We start from the raw sequence: 22,187 nt of genomic DNA, 5'->3' as shown, positions 1-22,187 counted from the left end.
TAAACTGCGCCACGTTTATCTGGAATATTTTGAGTACAAACGCTTGTATGTTACTTATCAGTGATTTTTCTTTTTCTTTTTTAAGTTTATTTCAGCAGCAACATTTTCTTCAGATAATGCCTTGTTTCAATTGAAAGCCTTTTACGCAGTTAATTTTCGAGCTTGATGTGAATAAGCCCAGTAAACCCACCTACATTTCTAGCCAATCAGCATGGACGGCCTGAAAACTCTGTTATTTAGCATCTCTCAAAACACAGCGTGGTTCAACAGGTGCTCGGGGAGAAAGCGCTACAGAATGAAAATGACTGGAAATTGAGTTTCACGCATTTTGCCACTCTGCCACTTTTGAATGGCGAGCTGTTCAGCGTCTGAGATTCATTGAGGCATGCGGTGAAGATTCAGATTGACTGTGATACTGATAATAAGAGGAAGTTGTTTCCTGCTGCGACTGTGGACTTTTCCTTCGCTGCTTTCTGTACAGAAGATCTGGCTGTGCGAGAGAAAAACACCTCCTTCCGATAAATTAATTCAGTTCTGTTTAGCACATCTCGGCCTGGTTATTTAGCTAAATCCTTTCTCAAGCGCCGCCAGCCGTCCTGTTGCTCTGTGAGAGAGAAAAGCTCCATTCAAATACATTTAATGTCATTAAATTTGAGCAAAATTGAGTCAGATTTAAAACGCCTGCTTCTCATATCCGACAAAACCTGTTGATTTACTGCTGAGTGAATGCTGTTCTGAATGGATTTGTGTAAATTACAATGAATGGACAAAATACTTATGGCATCTCCTTCTCTGTCACTCAGGTATCCTGCACAAGGGTAACGGCGAGAACATCTTCATTTCCCAGCAGCCCCCGGTCATCGGAAGCATCATGGGTAACGGGCGAAGGCGCAGTATCTCCTGTCCGAGCTGCAACGGGCTGGCGGACGGAAATAAGCTGCTCGCACCTGTAGCTTTAGCCTGTGGGTCGGATGGCAGTCTGTACGTGGGGGATTTCAACTACGTCCGTCGGATCTTCACCACAGGAAATGTCACGAGTGTCTTAGAGCTCAGGTTTGGCATTCTGCATGTGCATAGATACACAAACATTCGCCTAACCACCAATGAAAAATTGCTTTGTAAATCTTCTTTAAAAAGTTGTTTACAAACCAAAAGGCATCTTGAAGCTCTATTCATATAGCACATGATTGATGCTTGCTTTTTACATTTAAAGTTCACACAAAAATGACAATTTTGTTGTTGTTTACTCATTCCAAGCCTGTCTCACTTTAATGTTTAAAAAGACTGATCAGATTTGTTCCATAGAAGGAAGTAAATGACAGAATTTTCATTTTTAGGGGCATTGTTTCTTTAAATGTAATGCTAAAATTACATTCACCTTTCCTTCAAACCCAATAAGCACACATGCATCTCCAGGACATCTGTTTAAGGGTGAATCTGGTATCTGGAAAGCATCATTTAATTTTGGGCACGATCATCTGGTAATTTTTTTAAAGAGAAAATTTGCATAGCCTATATCCACATAGGCTACAGTACATTCATAAAGACACATTATCCACCTGGAAGCATTTTAGAGATGTATTGGGAATTAACAAACTTTTTATAAATTACATTTCCAGATGAAATTCACAAATTAAATGGATGTCTAGGCCAGAGGTTTTCAACTGGTTTTGCATCAGGACTTAGATTTTACACTGGTATTTTTTGTAGCCTGATTTCTTGGGAATTGTTTTCTTATCACAAGCCTTTTTTTATCCTAACTATATAGAATTACATGGTTGGTTGCATTTTATTATTTGCATTTAGCATTGTTTATCCATATCAGAACAGACTGTGACACATGTTGGCCTGGTCAACAATCCAGTATGTCTGCTGTGCAGGAATCCTTTCTATTTGTTGTGATGTATGCTTGTAGAACTGTCTGTAGTAGTATACTTTTACCACTCTAACCATTTCTCTGTACATTAAAGGGATAGTTCATCCAAAAATGTTCTTTCTGTCATTAATTACTCACCCTCATGTCGTTCCAAACCTGTAAGACTTTCATTAATGTTCAGGATGTTTTTGATGAAATCTGAGAGCTTTCTGTCCCTCCATTGACAGCTACGCAACTACCACTTTGATGCTTCAAAAAGTTCATAAAGAGATCGTAAAACTAATCAATATGAGTAGTTTAGTCCAAATTTTCTGAAGAGACTCGATCGCTTTATATGATGAACAGATTAAATGTAGGATTTTATTCACATACAAACATTGATCAGCGAACATAAACAGAAGCTCAGCCGAACCTGCTTGACACACAAGAACAAACAAATGAACCTCATTGGTTCAAACGTGAAAGCTCAAACGTGCTGCGAAACATAAGAATGCACCTAATTGTTTCTCACACGTCAAGCGAACATGCTTCAGCTTCCGTTTACCACAACTGATGTGTGAGTTGATGAATGTTTATATGTAAATAAAAGTCCAAATTCAATCTGTTCATTGTATAAAGCGACCGTGTCTCTTCAGAAAATTTGGTCTAAACCGCTAAATTCATATGGATTAGTTTTACGATCTCTTTATGAACTTTTTGAAGCGTCAAAATGGTAGTTGCGTAGCTGTCAATGGAGGGAACGAAATCTCTCAGATTTCATCAAAAAGATCTTCATTTGTGTTCCGATGTTGAACGAAAGTGTTACGGGTTTGGGACGGCATGGTGAGTAATTAATGACAGAATATTCATTTTTGGTTGAACTATCCCTTTAATGCATAATTTAAGTACTAACTCTGTAAGCTAACCCTCTTTTTTTCCACTTTCTTCTTTTCATGCTGCTCTCGCTAAGTACAGAAATAAAGATTTCAGGCATAGGTAAGAGCTTTTCTAAAGAGTAATACCATTTGTTATAATGAATGAACATCAGTCAAATGCTCTGTACAGTCTTTTTTTAATATACAGTTGCTTTTGTAGCCGGCTGTGGAATGCGCCCAGTGTAGGTGTTTTCCTTACCAAGCGTACCAAGAAGTGCATTAAAACACATCCTCTCCAGATAGCAATAAAAGGGGCGGTGCTACGACTGAGCTTTGTGCTGTAGATCTACAGAGACCAGTTTGATGCATGGGTAAACTCTCAAAGTGGGTTAACGCATCAGTAAAAAAAAGCCTTGAAGAATTGTGTACATTGAGGAAACCAGAGTCAAGGCACATAATTTGAAATGTCAGACAGAAAGATGGAAAAGCGGTTACAAGCTTAGCATAAGACCGGTATCAGCGTTTTAAATATTTCTCGCCCTCAGGGGACTCAGCTTCCTTAAAGAATATAATTACCCAACCCTAGCCATAAGAAATACCCGCGCTGCCTTTCCCACAATGCAGCGTGATATTTCACCCGATGATAAATTACACATTCAAAGCGCCGTCGGATCTGAATACACAGTTCGTTAACATGTTTGATTTGACAAATGGCAGCGTGGTATCGAGAAAAAAAAGACATCAGTCATCAAACTTCGATCTAAGCTTTCAATTATTACACACATCCTCCCTGTGGTGCTATGAACCCTTAATATAAGATGTGTGGCACAACCAGCTGTGTGTTTTGACAGGCATCAGTGTGACAGCTAGCAGTTTGATGCTCAGGTATGACTGACAGGATATGAGAGGTTTCTCTGAGAGAGGTTGGCTAAACCCAGAACACCTGCGAGTTTCAAAAATGCCCTATCCTTCATGATGAAGCCTCTGTTAAACCTTGCGTAGTCAGGTCGTGACTTTCCTGTGGATTCAGTCAAGACAAAGGGTGGCGTCACACATCATGTTGCTATTAGATAAGGGCACATGTGCAATGCTGCAATAAATGGCTAGTCGTATACTGCATATTTGCAATGCCAGATAAGCACTGTACAGTTGATTGGGAAGATGCATCCCAGCGACATAAGGGAGAAATGCAAGGGGCAACGAAAGTGATGCTCTGTCATGCTGATAGAACTTTCGACATGCTCTGGCATATAGGTATCCATTGCTTAATGAAAATTTTAGAGAGGTAAGACCTTGTACTTTAGGTCCAAAGGGCCCATTTTTCCCGAACACACCTGCCTGGAAGTTTCTAGTAATCCAGAATCCTTGATTTGCTGGTTCAGGTGTGGATAATTAGGATCGGAGCTCAACGGCGCAGGACAGAAGCCCTTCAGGAACAGGATTGGACAGCCCTGAATCTATTAGGGAATCTTTTTCGCTTTATTACTGATTGATATCAAACCTTTTGTTAGGGGATGCACAATATATCGGCCACCGTATCGGTATCGACCTATATATCGTAGCTGTCCGATGAAAACCGCGTATGTGGATTATATCATTACACTGGCAAGAATATGGTTACATTTAAAGTTGTCGTACCAAGTATGACAACGCTACGTTCAACTGCTTTCACTTCCTGAAAAGTAACCGTTTTGGCAGCGACGATATGTTCATTTTTAATGTTATCGTTATCGGCCCGATAAGAAAATTTGGCCAGTATTTTTAAGCTGATAAATAAGATTATTTCCTTCAGCAGAAACACTTCAGATGCACAATGTTAGCCATGATTGTTTTGAATTGTTTGAAATATGATTGGAATCACTTCAAAAAAGGAAAATACAGTTAAGTGCAACATGTTCTGTCATATAGGCTCCATAAAATTATAATGGGAACATTATAATTGTGTGCTTGGGACATGGCTTTTAATGGTGAGACTTTTGTTTTTGTAATCAGGCTCTCAAAAATTATATAAAAATTTGGATTTAGATTTGTCGGCCAATATAACGGTCATCGGCTTTCAAATGTAAAGAATTATCGGTATTGGCCAAAATGTTCATATCAGAGCAACCGTCTTTAGACTCCCTCAAAATGGATCTTATGCATTTCAATCCATCAAACAGTTTGACAAGTAACCTAAGTCTGAAAACAAGTACTTGCTGTAGTGTGCATTAATGTAAAAGGTCCTCTTCCACAGTCAGTGGTCTTATTCTGGGTAAATACTGTATTGCCTAAGCTGCAGATTGAAGAGAATATTGCTGTGCAATTTATCAACATATTTATTGCAAGCTAGCTATATGAGCAGTAACACATCCATATGTAATATACTGCAGACCTTTAAAGCTAACTCGATTTCCCCCTTCAGTACCGAGGTTTCTTACCGTGATAGTTACACAAGAATGCAAGTGAAGTATGTTCAGCAGGACCTCAAGTCTATTTGTAGGCCAAGCAATCACATTTCACATAGAGTCGGTTGTTGGTCTATGGGTCACTCCATGCTTTTCAGTGTGTTTGTAGCCTCTGGACCAGGTTTGTGGTGTTCTTTTGATTGTAAAAGTTGCGCTTCAGGGTATACAAGCTAAATCATTTACCGGAACATGTTCCAATAATTCACTTAAGAAATAAACTTTTGTAGAAATGACTGCTGAAAAGGCCAAAGTCATATTTGTAACCAGAGAAGAGCAGTCATCACCGTTTGTGTGAAAACAAATAAATGCATCACAGTGTTTATGTATGTGCACACAGACGAGAGAATAAGGCTAGACCATGATCTCTCTGACATACCCGATGACCCCCTTTCCACAAGAGTCGCTCACCTCCATCGTCACAGCAACATGCTGAAAAATCCAATTATCCTCCCCAGACTGGCTTTAGTCGTTGAATATAGATGGAGCCTATGAAGGTCATGGTGTTCTCCTCATCACAGAAAGTACAATGCCGTGTGCCTCCAATAACACATTGTACAACACATAGGCTTCTGGGACTGAAAAGCATCTACCCGGAGTGTCAAACTCCCTGGCAGATTCTTGCAAAATGAGATTGAGATATGTCTTGACAAACCTGTTTTACCTTCCTTCCAAACCGAGGCCATCATTCAACGCGGTCAGCCGCCACGCGGTGACGTTTCGGCCCCAGGTCAACCAAAGCAGCCTGATTCCAGCATTCTTCTAGAAGGTCAGTTGTCGGTCTGAATAATAGATCGAAGCTGACAGTGCTGCAGACCTGGCGCTATTCCTTTCCACACTCTTTCATTGGCCACTGGGATTCGGCACTAACAGCCCCAGAGTTACATGACTGGGATTTGTTTAATCGGTTTTGAATGCTTATACGAAGACAGGTTTTGTGTTAAAGCTGCAGTCGGCATGTCTGGCAGATTGAGTGGACTTAGGCAAAATTTTGAATGTTTACAACTCTCATGCCCCTCCCCCACTATCAACGAATACCCTCCCACCGAGGTCGTGCTTGTCAGTGCGTGTGCACCAGATTTTCTGTATGGTATATGCGGCAGACATGGTCATTGTACATTGTTCTATTGCTTATATAACAGAGCTAGTCAGATAGCACATACAATAACAGTAGCTTTACTACTGTTCTAACTCGCGTAAGAAAGGATAGAGTAGCATCGATTCTTCCAAAAAGCCGAACTTTATCCCTTCATCTGGACATGTTTATCCACCTGACGTTACGTTCACACGGATTTCAGGGCAAACAAAGCTAACGAGCCTGGCCAACAAGTGCTAACATTAGCTATCCATGCCGACACATTTGGGCAAACATACTTAGATTACTAACATAACACTAAGAAATAAAGTAACTGGTTGATAAAGCACAATTACCTGTCGAGAAGAAATGTTGCAAGCTCTGCATCCAGCTTGAACCCAATTAAATCACGTAAATCTCTCCACCTCTCAAATGCCGATCCGATGTTGATCCTGGTTTTATTACGGGCACGGTCGCTTTCTTTCTTTACTTCTTTCTTTTCAGCAGGTGTTCTCTTTTCCTGTGTTGTTTTTGACCTCCTAGCTCTTGAGGTTAACCGAGGAATTGGAATCTTTTCCGCCATCACTCTTCGTTACTGCGCGAACTTCAGGCGTGTGCAAGTGATTGTAACGTGCGTGAGGGGTGGCGTGTGCCCGATCTGTGATTGACAGTCAGATCTCACACCCCCCTGCGCTGATTGGACCCGATGATCCGGGAGTTGTGGATTTTTGCTAAACAAATAACACGCTCCAGGTGGAGTTAGAAGCTCGGGTTTTTTTCTAAAACCACTTTATTTATGTGGTTCTGTCTGATTATAGTGTCGATTTCACTGAATATGATCAAAAAAAAGTTGCCGACGGCAGCTTTAAATATGATGGCATTTGGCAGATGTGTGTTGTAATATTTGCTATGGCTAGTCATCTCTAACCTAGCCCTGCCTGTAGAGAATGTTTTTAACCTCACGTTTTTTTGTTCTCTTGCGGCAACCTTGTAAGATTTTGAATGCGGATCCTGAGACAGGTTGGTTGTTAGTAATGATGGTATTTGGCATCTCTCGGATAATGCTGAACTTATTTGTTCTCTTGTGACCTTTCCCACTTTGGATTTGAATGCTGCTCTCTTGAGACAAATTGGGTGTTATCAATAATGGTATTTAGCAGATGTGTGTTGTAGCTTTTGCTCCGGCTATTCATCTCTTGAGGACTACCATAGACAGGAGTTGTGGCTCTTTTTTCAGCAATTTTTTTCACTTAATGCTTTTATTCTCTTGGTGTCCACTTGGTAGGTTTTTAATGTTTATTCAAGACAAGTTGGGTTTGACAATAATGGTATTTAGCTGACATGTGTTGTAGCATTTGCTTACGAAGATTCTGAACATTCTCTTGCAGTGAACTTTCTCACTTTGGTAGGTTTTGAATGCCGATCCTTAGACAAATTGGATGTTAGCAATGATGGTATTTAGCAGATGTGTGTCGTAGCATTTGCTGTGGCTAGTAATCTTGAGAGTGCTAGACCTACAGTAGCCTACAGTAGAGTGCTATTACAATATATATTGTTCACTTAACATTTTCACTTTATTGCTGTGACCTTTAAGTTCTGAATGCTGATCCTTTGATAGGTTGGTTTTTAACAATGATGGTATGTACCAGACGTGTGTCACAGCACAAGCATGTCATCTTGCGAAGCATGCTTTTTATGTAACATTTTGTTCTTTTATCATGACCTTTCTCACTTTGTTAAGATTTGAAACCGTATCCTAAGTCAAGTTAGTTGGGAGCTATGATCGCATTTGGCAGACATGTGTCGCATAGTGTTTGTTGTGGCTAGTCATCACTAGCGTACTAACACAGCCTGACCAGCAAAGTTGCACTTTTTGCAAAGAATAAATTGTTCAGTTAACATTTTTGGTGTCTTGAATGACCTTTCCCATCTAAATTCTCGTGCTAGATTTTAAACGCTGTACAGAAGTTGATTGTTAGCAATGATGGTAGTTGGCAGATGTGTGTCATGGCTAGTCAACTTAAGAATGCTTTTCACTAATCATTTTTGTTCTTGTTCTGTGACCTTTCTCACTTTGTTCGAAAATGATTAACCCCTCCAGGAAGACACCATTCCAGAAAGGCGAGAGCATTTCACACTTTTTTTTTCTTCTGTCATGAACAACTGCTGAATATTCGCACATTCTTTGGCTAACATTTAACATATAATTTCCACCATGTTTCTCATACAGTACAGTAATTTCCTGTTTTTCACTGTACTCCAGCTGATAGAAATTGCACGAGCCTGAAGAAACGCTCATAGGTGCTCAAACATTACGAACAAGCGCTAACCTGTGAAACTGGTGCAAATCATCCCAATTTCACCACAAGCTGTCTTTGACCACAGATGTAGCCTTCAGCGGAGGTACAATTACAGCATATCACAGATCAACTTGAAGTGTAAAATTGCAGTCCAGGTGCCTAGACTTTCTATCGGCTTCTCAGAATCTGATTAGCGTATAGAGAGGAAACTATATTTTTCCTCCTGATTGGAGTTTTTTTTGGGGGGGGGGGGGGGGGGGGGGGGGGGACGAGGGGTTTACCAGAGACCCTCTTTCGTCTGATTGGAGTTATTTTGTTGGGCTTTCATGTTCTTTAGCCCCCTGTGTGGTGAGGGATGACTTTTACTGTCCAGCTTTGCTGTATAATGGACTTTTTTTTTTTCGGCCTGTGGGCCATTTTTGCTCCAGGAATACGTAATGTGTTTAGATAACGGCTCTAGACCACATGCATCTCCAGATGAAAGTTTCCCTTTGGGGGGTTTGGTGGCATACCTATTTGAATTCACAATGGCAGCACATTAGACACTGGGTCGACTGTACTAACCACAGGCTTTACACACACTACGTGTGTTTCTATATTTTGACTGAGTAGACAGTAAAAGATTGATGCGGAGAGGACATGGCAGAGACATCTATGGCAGTGGATCTGTCAAATGTTGATTCTTATTTGCAGTGCACATGATCTCTCACTGCTAATCCCCATCTCTGAAGTTGTTTTTAATGCATAGATTTGAATGTGACACGTTTTAACGCCTAGATTTAAATGTGACACGTGTGATGCACATCTTGACGTTGTTCAGTTGCATCAGTATCATTTATAAAATGGATAATTTCACTGCACATCATGGCTAACAATGTAGAAAAGGCTTCCGCACTTTATTGTCTGTAATTGTTCCATAATGACCAACACAATCTAACAAGAGCAGCGCAAATTAGCGTCTGGTTTAAGACATGCTTTTTCTGGCCGTTAAATAATGATTCATTTTATATACTCTCCTCCCATACATTTTTCACTGCCTGTCTTTAGTAAATCTTGACAGTAGTTTTTTAATGCCAAAAGAGGGTTTGCACTGACTCAAGCTGTTAGTAAATATGGCCCTTAATAACATTGAGATACTATAGATTTATATATATATATATATATATATTTTAATTAGTGTTTTATTTTGTATTTTCCATTTTCACTTTAATTTTAGTCATTTTATGTGTCATTTTTATTAGTTGTTATTTTTTAATATAGTATATCGTGTTCATTCGTGTTATTATTTTAGGTTTAGTTATTTTATTACATCAAGTGAATCTAAATGAAAATGAGAAATGTCGCTGTGGCAATTTTTACTAAAATAATAAAATAAGTTTTTTATATATATATATATATAAATACATATATATATATATATAATTTTTTTTTTTTTTAGTTAACATCTATTTTATAGTTAACATCTATTTTATTTCAGGATTATATTTTCTACCTGAAATAAAATAGTACAATTATTATTATTATTTTTTTACATTTATTTTAGTTAACATCTATTTTATTTCAAGTAACAAAAATAACCCTGCTTTACACAAACCTTTACATCGCAATTGACCCTTTTTCTTTGTTTGTTTTTAGCAATAGCCCTGCACACAAATATTACCTGGCTACTAGTCCCGTTTCGGGAGCCCTGTACCTTTCGGACACCAGCAGCAGGAAGGTGTTTAAGGTGAAGTCTCTGAACACAGTGAAGGATGTGGCAAAGAACCTCGAGCTGGTGGCAGGCACAGGCGATCAATGTCTACCCTACGACGAGACGCGCTGCGGGGACGGAGGCAAGGCCGTGGAAGCCACACTTACAAACCCTAGAGGTAAACCTCCAGACATCTGAATAACAGTGTTGACATTTTTCCGAAACAGACAGTGATTTTGCCATTACTCATTCAATTTTCCCATCATTCCCATTAGACTATGAGCAAATTCCCTTAAAGGTGCTGTAAGCAATTTCAGCTATTTTGCTTCAGCCACACATACTCTCTCCAAAATGAGCATTGCTTCCATATATTCGTACTGATACAAGCCCAGAGCGTCTAAATTGAACAAACCCCAAAACCACAGCATGAAATTGATAGCAAAACCTGTGGTTTGCCTACACTTGTCAGTTTGTAGTATAAAGGGTAGCCTTCCTCCTAGTGTAGCATATGTAGTGCTTTGAGGGGAATTATGGGGGGCCCGAAATGAATTCTTCCCTCCATTTTCACCAACACAAAGTAATAATAATATAATGACAATTCGATTTGCTAGTCTATCTCGTCATCTGAAATTGAAGAAGCATTTGTGACCGAAGCCATAATTATCTCAGTGGAAGATGACGCACACAGAGTCACATGTTTCCCTTTGTCATTCGCAGTGTCATTGGAAAGATTCACATGCTCTTAAATAGCTTGAACAGCACCACATGCTTCTCTCTTCCCCAGGATGCTCCATGCCTGGTTCTTCTTCCTCAAGACATAAATAATGAATTTATCATATGGATTTTTTATTATAATTCTGGCTTCCTATTGAGCATGTTGATGCTGAGAGAAATGCATTTGTTGAGAGATATCACCTTATCATTCCAAATTTACAGAATGAACTTGTGCTTTGTGTAACTTCTTCATGTTGTTTTTTTTGCACCACGTGAGAGAATTGCAAATTTCACAGGTTACATTTCACATTTAAATCTAAAGGAAAGAATAGAAAACTGTATGTCTAATAAACATGGTATTGTATATTATGATTATTGTAGGCTATTTTATGAATTGCTTTTGTTCCTCTTTTATAAGTTGGTTTGGCTAAAAGCATCTGATAAATGCATAAATGTAATTTTGCACAGGAAAAAAAATCTGACTTTTTTTCTGGAAAATTAGACATATTCCTTTCCTCCCTTCCTTTATTATTTTCTTTGTTTATTTATTTTCTTTCGTCAATAGTGATTCTAATTAGATTTTCATTATGTAATATAGTCAATTTAAATATATATATGTTTTAATATCTGCATGGATCAAAAGCCAAACAAATACTACCACGTAATTTCAGTATTTTTTTCTTTTTTATTGCATTGTAGAAATGAGAATGAAGTTTTTTTCAAATTATGGTTATGATAATTGTAGAATTTAATTGACATGAAGATAGATAGATAGATAGATAGATAGATAGATAGATAGATAGATAGATAGATAGATAGATAGATAGATAGATAGATAGATAGATAGATAGATAGATAGATAGATAGATAGATAGATAGATAGATAGATAGATTTTTTTATAATGGGTTTTATATTTCTCAATATAAATATATATTTTTTTATATTTCTAAATATAAATATATTTTCTTTTTGTATAATGGCTTTTATATTTCTAAAATATAATTTAATTATTTATTTTGATTTTGGGGGTGAAATATGAATTGACAGGATGTTATTAACCCAATTTTGTTTATTGAATTATTTATATTTATATGAATTATTTTCAATTCTACTATTATCCAGGTTATTTCAGGTTTTTGTTGTTGTTGTTTTGTTTTTTTTTGTTTTTTTTTTGCAGCGATTGTCCTCCCAGCAGAGATCCATTCCCTTTTTCTCTCTCTTGTCTCCAGGCATTACAGTGGATAAGTATGGCGTGATCTTCTTTGTAGACGGCACCATGATCCGCCGCATCGATCAGAACGGTATCATATCCACCCTGCTGGGCTTCAACGACTTGACCTCGGCACGACCCCTGAGCTGTGACTCTGTGATGGACATCTCACAGGTGGGTTTGTCGTCTTGTGTTCCCTCTTCAGCTTTTTCACCCATCCGCCCCTTTATAAAGGCCAGTGCATGGCGGGATTTGTGAAAGGCCAGTGCAGCGACGCTATGCTTGGCGTAGTCGCCATGTCAATCTTACCGAGGGTGAAGGGTTGCAGCTGACAGCTTTTTAGGGCAGGTCAGGGGGCGTTGTGTTGCTGTGGGTCCCAGTAACCCAAATGCTGGCCTGCAACATCTAGTTTCAAGCTGACCTACAAACCTCCATCCCAAAGACACGCTCACAGAGGGGTCACCCTAGGCGCTGTTAACCAATCCAAATGTTAACTGTCACCTCAGGCAAGGACACTGCCCTGACTGCGATTTCTAAAGCATCAGTTCGGATTGTGACACAGCCCTAGAGGTCCAGACCTTGGTCGCTTTAGTTTTCCTTAACTTTATTTTGCCTGCAACATTCTCCCAGTGTCAAGACAATCAACAATGCCTACGTTACAATGATAAAAGAAATATCCTCCCTTTTTTTCTGTTTAGTTTGACCAAAATAAGCTTTGGCCTTAATTCTAAAGTAAACCTGTCTATCATTCATTTGTTTACCCAATTTTATGTTTTGAATGTGGCGTTCATGGGCAAACTGGAAAAATGTTCACAGACTGTATATAATTACTAGATATCTGTGCACTCAATCATTACATTGAACTCGGAAAGTCTGTATTCTATCTTCCTCGTTTGAAAAGTGCAATCCAGCTTTAAAACTCAACTCAAGCAGTAATTTTCAAATCAGTGTCAGCCAGTGGACATCACTGGAAAACGGCGGCACCCAGGAAGATGTAGACAGGTAATTATAGATATTTAGGCAAATAGAAATCATCAGTGAGTCAAAGTTGTCTGCACTCATCAAGGGTGCGTTTATTTGATTTAAAAAATACAGTAAAAACAAATATTGTGAAATATTATTACAATTTAAAATATCCGAACTTAACTCTTTCCCCGCCATTGACAGAATTTTCAGTGTTTTCACTGTTATACGGTAGGGGGCGCTATTACACATCTTCTGAAAGACTACTGAATCTCCTGATTAAAACACAGGCGAAGAAGAAGCAGAAATAAGCGATAGCAAATGTAAGCAGATGCACATGTAAAATAACAATCATATAAATCAAAACTGCCTAATGTTACTGAATGAAATGTCAACCCAGGACGTGGTTTAGGACTGTGAAGCTTTGAGGGTGTCGATGGACTCAATCTACTCCATTTATGATTTGATCATCGTTCTGAATCTGATCCAGTCGTAGTCTTTGACAAAAACATGATTTTCTCTGCTTTTTGCTCACAATGTTGCTTTTTTATGAAACTTACCCACATTCTAGTGTTGTTAAAAAAGGAATGCATCAATCTAGAATAAAAAGAGGCTCTGTTCTTTCTCTGTTCTTGTTTAAAAGCAGAGGCTCTGTGCTTTCTTTTGATGTATTGCATGTTCAGAAATTAATACAACAAAATATTGTTGGGGCCATGAAACTTGTGAAAATGATCAAAAACGCTGGCAACTTTCTTTCAAAAAACGCTGGCGGGGAAAGAGTTAAATTTCAGCATCATTACTTCAGCCTTCAGTGTCACATGATCCTTCAGAAATCATTCTGTTATGCTGATTTCTTTTGAATGGTAGTGTACATTTTATTTACAATAAACATGTGATGTTTAGGAAATAAAAAAAAAAAAAAAGTAGGCTTAATTTTCTTTATTCAAAGTGTCATTTCTTTTTGAAGCAGGCAATTTCTTGTTTTTGTGAGATTCAGCCTACAAGCAAAAATGAAATTTGAGACCTTGACAGGTCTCGCTTTTGATGACTCTTCAAAACCACAGTTTGAAGATCATAAATTGTCTGAAGTGAGAAAAAACTTGCTGTAGTCCAGCACTGTATTCATCCTTTAACCTTCTAGTTTTGCTTACATGTATCAGTCCAGCTTACGTTTTTGCTCAATAATGCCTTTGCCGCCTGACTGAGAGGCTTTATTTTACTGAGAGGATGTGGAGCACCGAGGAGACGACCTCCATCTGCACCTCAGAGAAAACACACACACACACACTCGCAGAAAGACCACTGCAGTCCCAGCCTCAATGATGACAAATCACACCAGCTTCTGCCAAAGACACTCAGACAGTAAAAAGCATCCATTAAAAATTCATGTGCAGCACACGCTCACTGCATCAAACACACCGCCGCATTACTTAAGCCTTCTGCTGCCACACTTTTGAGGGCTCATCTGACTCCCTCTCATACGCCGCCTGCCAATTCCCGCCTAGATCCAACAGAAAACATCATATTTTTGGTGCAGGGTGCCGAGTTCATTAACACGTGATGCTCTTTAGGTACTGATATCTCCACTTCCAATAAGACCCCATTTGAGGCTCCAAATCTGTGACGGCTTCATTCCTTTCCACTTACTATTCAGATCTCGCATTCAGAGCACACCTCGCATTATATTCCAAATCTGTTTGCCTTTTGGGCAGCCAAGGCACCCTGCACGAGCACTATGAATTTGAGACTTGGCAAGAATATTTCTACACAACTATTACTTGAGCTTCGAGAATAAATATTCACCTCAGGCCCCCCTGAACGTAGAAATATGGTGATAGTCTTGGAGGGATGGAAATGTCGTTTTAGTTTAGTGATGGTCTGGGGAAAATTCACTGGGCTTTGGCAAAATCGCAATCCCACACTGCGCCAAATGATTTTCTTACTCAGTGTTTTTGTGTTGCTTTCCACTACAGATATCAAACATTCTTAAATCAAGATACATTTAAATAAAAGTACTTCTTTTTTTTTTACAAGAAAATGCTATTTCAGTCGTTCATTTAAAAATGCCATGTTTAATTCAATGTGTTACTTGCGGTTTCTTGTAGTTATTTTTTCAATTTACTGGTAATTTCTGAGGGAAAAAAAGGAAATGCTACACCTTTTTTTTCAGCGTACATTTACTAAGATATTAAATCTTGTTTTCTGAAAAATCGCTCAGAATCGAACAAGTTAAATATAAGAAAACTTAATTCAGATATTTTTGAGTAAGATAAGCTTAAAGTCAGATAAGTGTAATGTTAATTTATTTAAAAAAAATTTCAGAAATAAAGACCTCTCAAGTAAATCTTAATTTAGGAATGTTTAGATACTTGTACTGGAAAACAAGACAAAAATACTTGAAATGAATAGAAAATCTGAAATGAATAGGCAACATGCTTATGTGAGCATGAACCTTAAAATCATTGTCATTAAAATGAAAAATAATTATAAATGCCTTTACACATTACAAAACAATCCTACCTTAGCAACAGCAATCTGCCATCTTATTGATTGTACAGTAAGTCTATAGAGTATCTGTGTGTTTGGGTAGTTTTAAACATAATATTACAAAATATTATCCAAAATAAGTCTAACATCAGTGACACAAGATACCCAGAGAGGATAGAAGGTGTGTTTTGGTAAGATTTTTAATTTTTTTTAAAGCGTATGCTCACTAAGGCTACTTTTATTTAATCAAAAATACAGTAAAACCCTAATATTGTGAATTATTAAAATAGCAGTTTTTAATATATTTTAAATTGTAATTTATTCCTGTTATGCAAAGCTGAATCTTCAATGTCACATGATGATCCTTCAGAAATCATTCTAATATGCTGATTTGCAGCTCAAGAAACATTTCTTATTACTATCAATGTTGAAAACAGTTGTGCTGCTTAATAAAGCATTTATTTAAAATGGAAATCTTTTTTTACATTATAACTAATCACTTTTGATGAATTTAATGCAATCCTCGCTAAATAAAAGTATTAGTTTCTTTCAAAAAAGACTCTTGAGTATAGTTGAGAGCTTGAGAATGTTAAATTAACTTTGATTCACATATTTCACACATGTACATATTGATTCAGGTCATTGTAGTATTTATAGCTACTAAAGTGTTCAAGGTGGGCGGAGCTTAGCGAAAGGTCAATTTTACGTCTTGTTTGCTACTTCAGTTCATTTGAATTTGTGTACAACCCTGTTATCTACAGCAACGGCTGGTCCAAAACAGCATGTCTTCAAACTAAGTGAGCGATTATTTTCCCTTTTATGACATGAATCAAAATTGATAAGAAAAGTCACCGTAAGGACTGCTTTTTGAAAAGGCTGTTTAAGATGCAAGCTGGCTTACACGCTTTCGTTCGGACAAGGTCAAAGCTGCATGTTCTCATTACGCCTGCTTCAGCGTATGTTGAAGGATTTAACGGCAGATGTTCTAGTGTTGGATTTACGAGAGTGTGAACCGTTTATTCTCTCTCTTTGTTAGTGTGTGAAAGTGTGAGGAGTAGACCGAGAAATAGCGATGATACATCCTGTCTGTCACTCAGGGGTGTCAAATCCCCCCCCCCCCACACACACACACACACACACACACACACAAATACACAGGATATATTCGGGAATATTTAACAACTACCGTTGAGGAGAAAATGAATTAAACAAAGAATTACCCTGATAGCACAAGAACATCAAGACATCTGTTGTTCTGGTGTGTTTTCATCTATTTTTTTCCCCCCTTTTTTATTTTTCTTTTTTCATGCAATAATTTCATTCAATGCATCTCCCCTATATATATATAAGGGCTTGACATTACCTTTTTTGCTCACCAGCCACTGTGGCTAGTGGTTTTCCATAATCACTCAGCATTTTCACTGGCCACAATTTGGACACCGATACCATAGGGGAATAACTACCATATAGATATTTTTAATAGCATCTCATAATTTGGCAGCCGGTATATTAGGCTACTGTCACTTTAAGAACTGACGCACTGACCCATTATACTGTTTTATATAGCCAATATACTTTATGTGCGCGCACTTTGGGTGTGAGCACAAAATCTGCGGGAATGAGTAAAATTGTCCTCAATATGCGCAATCCCTCGCCAGAATTCAAGCCCTGTACCACCAACAATATTCATCCGGAGCAAATAAAATGAGTGAGTAAAGCGTTGGTGTGTCAACATGCTGACGGAGAGATTAGAGAGCGAGAACGCGCAGCTGGTATCTTTTGTATCTATTCTGCGGAAGAGTTTCAGATATTTCAGTATCAATGTGTATCGAAAAATCAATATTACTGCCAACACTAGATTGCACTTTGTTTATTATTTCAGATGCCTTTTTAAAAGACTACAATTGAAAAATGTATATTATATATAATTCAACCCGCTAAAGTGGCTAGTAGGAGTGACTGCGTTACACGCCAACGCTGAAATCCATCTGCATTTGGCAAGTGTTAATGTCATAAATACACACACACATTCTTGGAATTAGACACAGTTTGAAAACCATTGGATTGGACTCTTGAGTCTTCCCTTTTAAAAATTATTATTTGATTTGTACACAAGAAATGGCACTTTAAGGGATAGTTCACCAAAAAATGCTGCCATCTACTCACCCTCTTGTCGTTCCAAATCTGTGAGACATCGCTTCATGCCTTGAACAGTTTTAATTTAGGGTTTTATTCACATAACTCTCGCATCAGTTATTATAAACGGAAGCTCAAGCATGTTCGCTTGAAGAGAAAGAACCAATGAGGTTCATTCTTGTGTTACGCAGCAAGTTTGAGCTTCTAAGAACCAATGAGGTACAGTAGCATCTTGAATACTGTCTGTATGAACGTGCAACGGGAGTCAAGCCCGTATTCTCTTATCAGTAATCATAGCAACAGTGACCAAAGTAATATTAAAGATGGTGACAACCATAAAACTGAAAAGTCTTATCACTTTTGACATGACAAGAGTCCAATCGAACCACAAGTTTATCCATCAAATCTTTATTAACCGACAGCAGTTTTTATATCTGAGCGCGTAGAGCGACAGTGGGAGCTGCTTCGGTGAAGAACAGTGACTGGATCTAAAACCTTCAGATGACACACAGCTCGTATCTCTGTCTCTGTAAGTTACCAAATAAAAAAACACCCACATGAATACCCACAACACACGATAGACACACGTTTGTGCCGTGCAGAGCCGCTCTCTCACACTGTAAGACGTGACAGACAACTAGTTGTCCAGTGCGGTTCCGTTCACACAGTGCGTGTCCTGAAAATGTACTGGTGTGAGTTCAGTGATAGAATGCAGTTGTCACTCCCATAAATAACTGAACTGTGTGTGATCATTTGTAACCATACGAAGGACTCGCATAGACAGGACTGACAACCGCATTCTATTGCTGTGTGAACATGGCCAAAATCTGAAAATGGCCTTCCTTCTCTGATGGACATCAGTATGAAGGCATGTGGAGAACATCTCCTCCGACTGTCAGTCTGCTGTGGTTTTTTTAACCTGAATAGAACACCAACTGTTCAACATCCAATCAATTCCCAGTGGGGAAGAAACAAGCCACACCCTCTATTTTTCTCATCCAATATTTCACTCAGAAAACACGTCACGATACTGAAGGAAAGTCGGTTGCAACTTCCAGTTCACTCTGACTTTAAATTAATGAAACTGCACCATGATTTTATATGATTTATTATATCACTTATTATATTAATCCCTCTGCCTTGATAAGAGATCTTGATATCATGTCGCGTGTGTGTGTTGTAGGTTTCAGCTCGGGGGAGATATCACTGACCGATATCGAACAGAACACGGTGACTCAGTTAGGCAGTGAGAGTCTTCTTTCTTCAGGTCTTACTGGGACTTAATCGTATCTTAAAATCAATCCTTGGTGCTACTTAAGCCATGGCAGTGGCTGTGGCCAATAGATTACTGCAGACCAGCATCTGTGAGGCAGTTTGATATAGATCAGCTCAGGCTGCGGGCATCATTTCCAGGAATGAGGGCAGAGTGCTGTATTGAGTGCTATGTTTTATGTTGTTGAGGACTTATCGGACAGTCCCGAATCTTTTTGGACACTGAAATCCATGCGCTTTTGAGACCAACTACAGTATATGGTGTGTCCCTGGTTTTTTAACAGTTATACGTTTATGGTTCCCCCATTTTTATTTAATGCTGTCTCCGATGCATTTCTTTAGGTCTCGATTTGTTATTGGTTATTGGTAGTATGCATTTTCTGTTGTAACCTTCAATCAGATTTTTGTTGTTTTTTTAAAAAAACGATTGGCGTTTTTTGGGGGTTTTTCTGACTCGGTATTTGTTTATACCACCAGAAGTTAAGACATTTATTCACAGACTTGCATTAAAAATACAAAAAAAAACAGTATGCATACTGTTCATAGGCATCTAGGTTTGTATGCATTGAATACCAGAATCTATGAAGTGCCTCCGTGTGTGTGTGTGTATCAGAGGTGGGAGTAAGTCACACATGTGCAAGTGACAAGCAAGTCTCAAGTCTTAACCTTCGAGTCTCAAGCAAGTCCAAGTCAATTTTTTATAAAAGCAAGCAAGTCAAGTCAAGTCACTGCCTTATGTCAAGCAAGTCAAGTCAAGTCGTAGCTTGGGTCACAAGTCACTGGCAAGTCATACAAACGTTTGATGATTTCACTGAATTTATATATTAAAATAAGTTAAAACTACATAAGTTGTGGACTATGGTTTTATTTGCAACATATTTTTTTTAAATATGCATTTCCACATACAGCTGAGTGGTTACTACAATAAAAATCTAAAAAATAAAAAATAAATACAATTTCAAACTACATAGCCTAAAATGTAAATGTAACTGAAATTAGGCCAACATTAAAGCATGAAAAAATAAATATGCCTCAAACATTGCAGAAGACCATTAAAAGGTATTAAACAATTCACAATTCAAGTATAATGGTTCCTATGCCACCAAATGGCATTCTTCAAACTGGCATCCCCTTTATATAAGTTATATAACAGCCGTTGGCATTTAGCCTATTATGAAGTTAAAACCGCCAATAGGTGGCGCCAAATCACCGTCTTAATGTACGAGTCATAGAAGCAGTCAACTGATTTGTTCAAAATGACAGATTCGTTCTGGAACTAAGCAACTAGGTCACTGAATCACAAATACGCATAACTCTTTCTGTGGCTTGTTTGGAACTATTGTCATTGGAGAAATAGAGCAAAAACAGAAAATATTTGGAATATTATGTCTAAAATGTCACATCACAATATTCACTCTTTGTTTACTGAACTGTTTATAATATCATCACATTTGCAATCGCGCCAATAATCTGGAAATATTTTTTTATATATGTTATAATTATGAAAATAACTCATAGGGCCATTTTTCCACCACATTTTGAATTTTGGGTGCATATTAATTCTGCTGGCATTTTTTCCACCAACCCCCTGATAACATTAAGAGAAACATAAACGACAAAACTAACAGTTTTCTATATTGTTTTTCGTCATTGGAAAGAACAACATTTTTGGCTTTAAAGCATGATTTAAAAAGAAATGTGGCAAATGTTGTACAAAACATATACCATCATTAATTATCATTTGAATATTGACAACATTAAGCTACATTTGAAAACATAATTGTGTATAAAGAGGCATGCTGTTTTGACCAATATTATTCTCTCTAGATTTAAAGATAGTCAAATTAACTATAACAAACAGGTTAAACAAGCCATAGCTTACTTTTAGACGTGGTGAATGAAGTTCGACTGTTCGAGGTTGTGATGGTCGTCCGATATCCCTTGCCAGTTATTATGCGTACAACAAATCTTCTTGCATGAATATGGTCATTTTCTAGTGTTTATATCCAAAAAGATACGATGCAGGGAGATGTTTTTGTTTTTAGCGCGCTCACCGCGATGTAGGCTATTTCTGGGCTTGTGCAGCGTCACGCAATCGCGCAGAATCTGATGACTGACGTCAATGGTTCCGTTGCTTTCATTTTGTTTATCAATGGATGTTGCGATGATTTATAGAAAAATGTATATCAAGTCATTCTCGAGTCATACAGTTCAAGTCAAGTCAAGTCTCAAGTCATTGGATCTCAAGTCAAAGTCAAGTCGAGTCATTTTCTTAATTTAGTCAAGCAAGTCTCAAGTCCTTAAATTTGCGACTCGAGTCTGACTCGAGTCAAGTCATGTGACTCGAGTCCCCCATCTCTGGTGTGTATTATTATTATTTGGACTATTTATTTGATCATACCACAAGAAGTTAAGATATTTACACAGACTTACATTAAAAATACAAAATAATAGTTTTTATTTCCAAGATTTATGCATTATTGTGACAAATGTAGCACTCCTGTTTGAAATGCAAACACTGTACTGATTGTTGCATAAAACACGCTGTTTCACAAATGCCTCTTTTAAGAAATAGAAAAGAAATATACTGTGCATTACTGTAACCATCTGTTTCATGCAGAAATATTACCCATAACTCCTAACCAAAAGTCCATTGTTCAGCTCTGAATGACTCATGCTTTCTAGGTATGTTGAATTAATGGATGAAAGAGAATTTCTGAGAAGTATTAAAGAGTATTAAAGCTGAATTATACTTTTTTTTTTTTAATTATCAAGTGAATGTCTGAGTCTGTAAAATGAGGTTTGTAGCCATTTCTTTTTTCATCTAAATACCACATCGGGTTGCTTGTCTCTGATGGAAATGTCAGCATACCATTTTTCTGTCTCTTCAATTACAAACAGTCACATTTAGGAATCTATTAAGAGAAATCCAGGAAACTTTGAATGGACTACATTAGTCATGCTATTTACCTAGCTTTTCTCACTGCTCCATAAAAAACGACACGTCCAAGTCGATGGCTCCGGATTAGTTTGCTACTTTTAAATAATACTTTTAATATTAAGCTCAGCTTGGTAGCTTTTTCGTCTATTCTCGGAGTGCATTAAAAGCATCTTTTAATCAGCCAGCCTTGTTAGCATGCCAAGAACACTATTGAAATAAGACTCTTC

At 37.9% G+C, this 22,187-nt stretch overlaps 1 protein-coding gene across 12 annotated transcripts in view; it reads left to right on the top strand.

Annotated features, from left to right (window-relative positions):
- The window catches only part of tenm4 (teneurin transmembrane protein 4), a 239,348-nt gene that overhangs the window by 184,335 nt on the left and 32,826 nt on the right, over window positions 1-22,187 (top strand). For 8 of the 12 annotated variants that reach the window (XM_056258769.1, XM_056258767.1, XM_056258771.1 and 5 more), the window contains 4 exons: window positions 804-1,053; window positions 2,831-2,851; window positions 10,182-10,414; window positions 12,181-12,335. In XM_056258769.1, the coding sequence (XP_056114744.1) occupies window positions 804-1,053; window positions 2,831-2,851; window positions 10,182-10,414; window positions 12,181-12,335 (659 nt within the window). The remainder of the gene's footprint in view (window positions 1-803; window positions 1,054-2,830; window positions 2,852-10,181; window positions 10,415-12,180; window positions 12,336-22,187) is intronic. The other 4 variants (XM_056258774.1, XM_056258773.1, XM_056258766.1 and 1 more) reach the window with 1 other exon arrangement.

Source organism: Rhinichthys klamathensis, unplaced genomic scaffold (genome assembly GCF_029890125.1).
Source record: "Rhinichthys klamathensis goyatoka isolate OS25496 unplaced genomic scaffold, OSU_Roscu_1.1 h1tg000159l_1, whole genome shotgun sequence".
Taxonomy (NCBI): domain Eukaryota; kingdom Metazoa; phylum Chordata; class Actinopteri; order Cypriniformes; family Leuciscidae; genus Rhinichthys; species Rhinichthys klamathensis.
The sequence above is the reverse complement of the archived record's forward strand: the minus strand, read 5'-3'. Positions and strand labels throughout refer to the sequence as shown.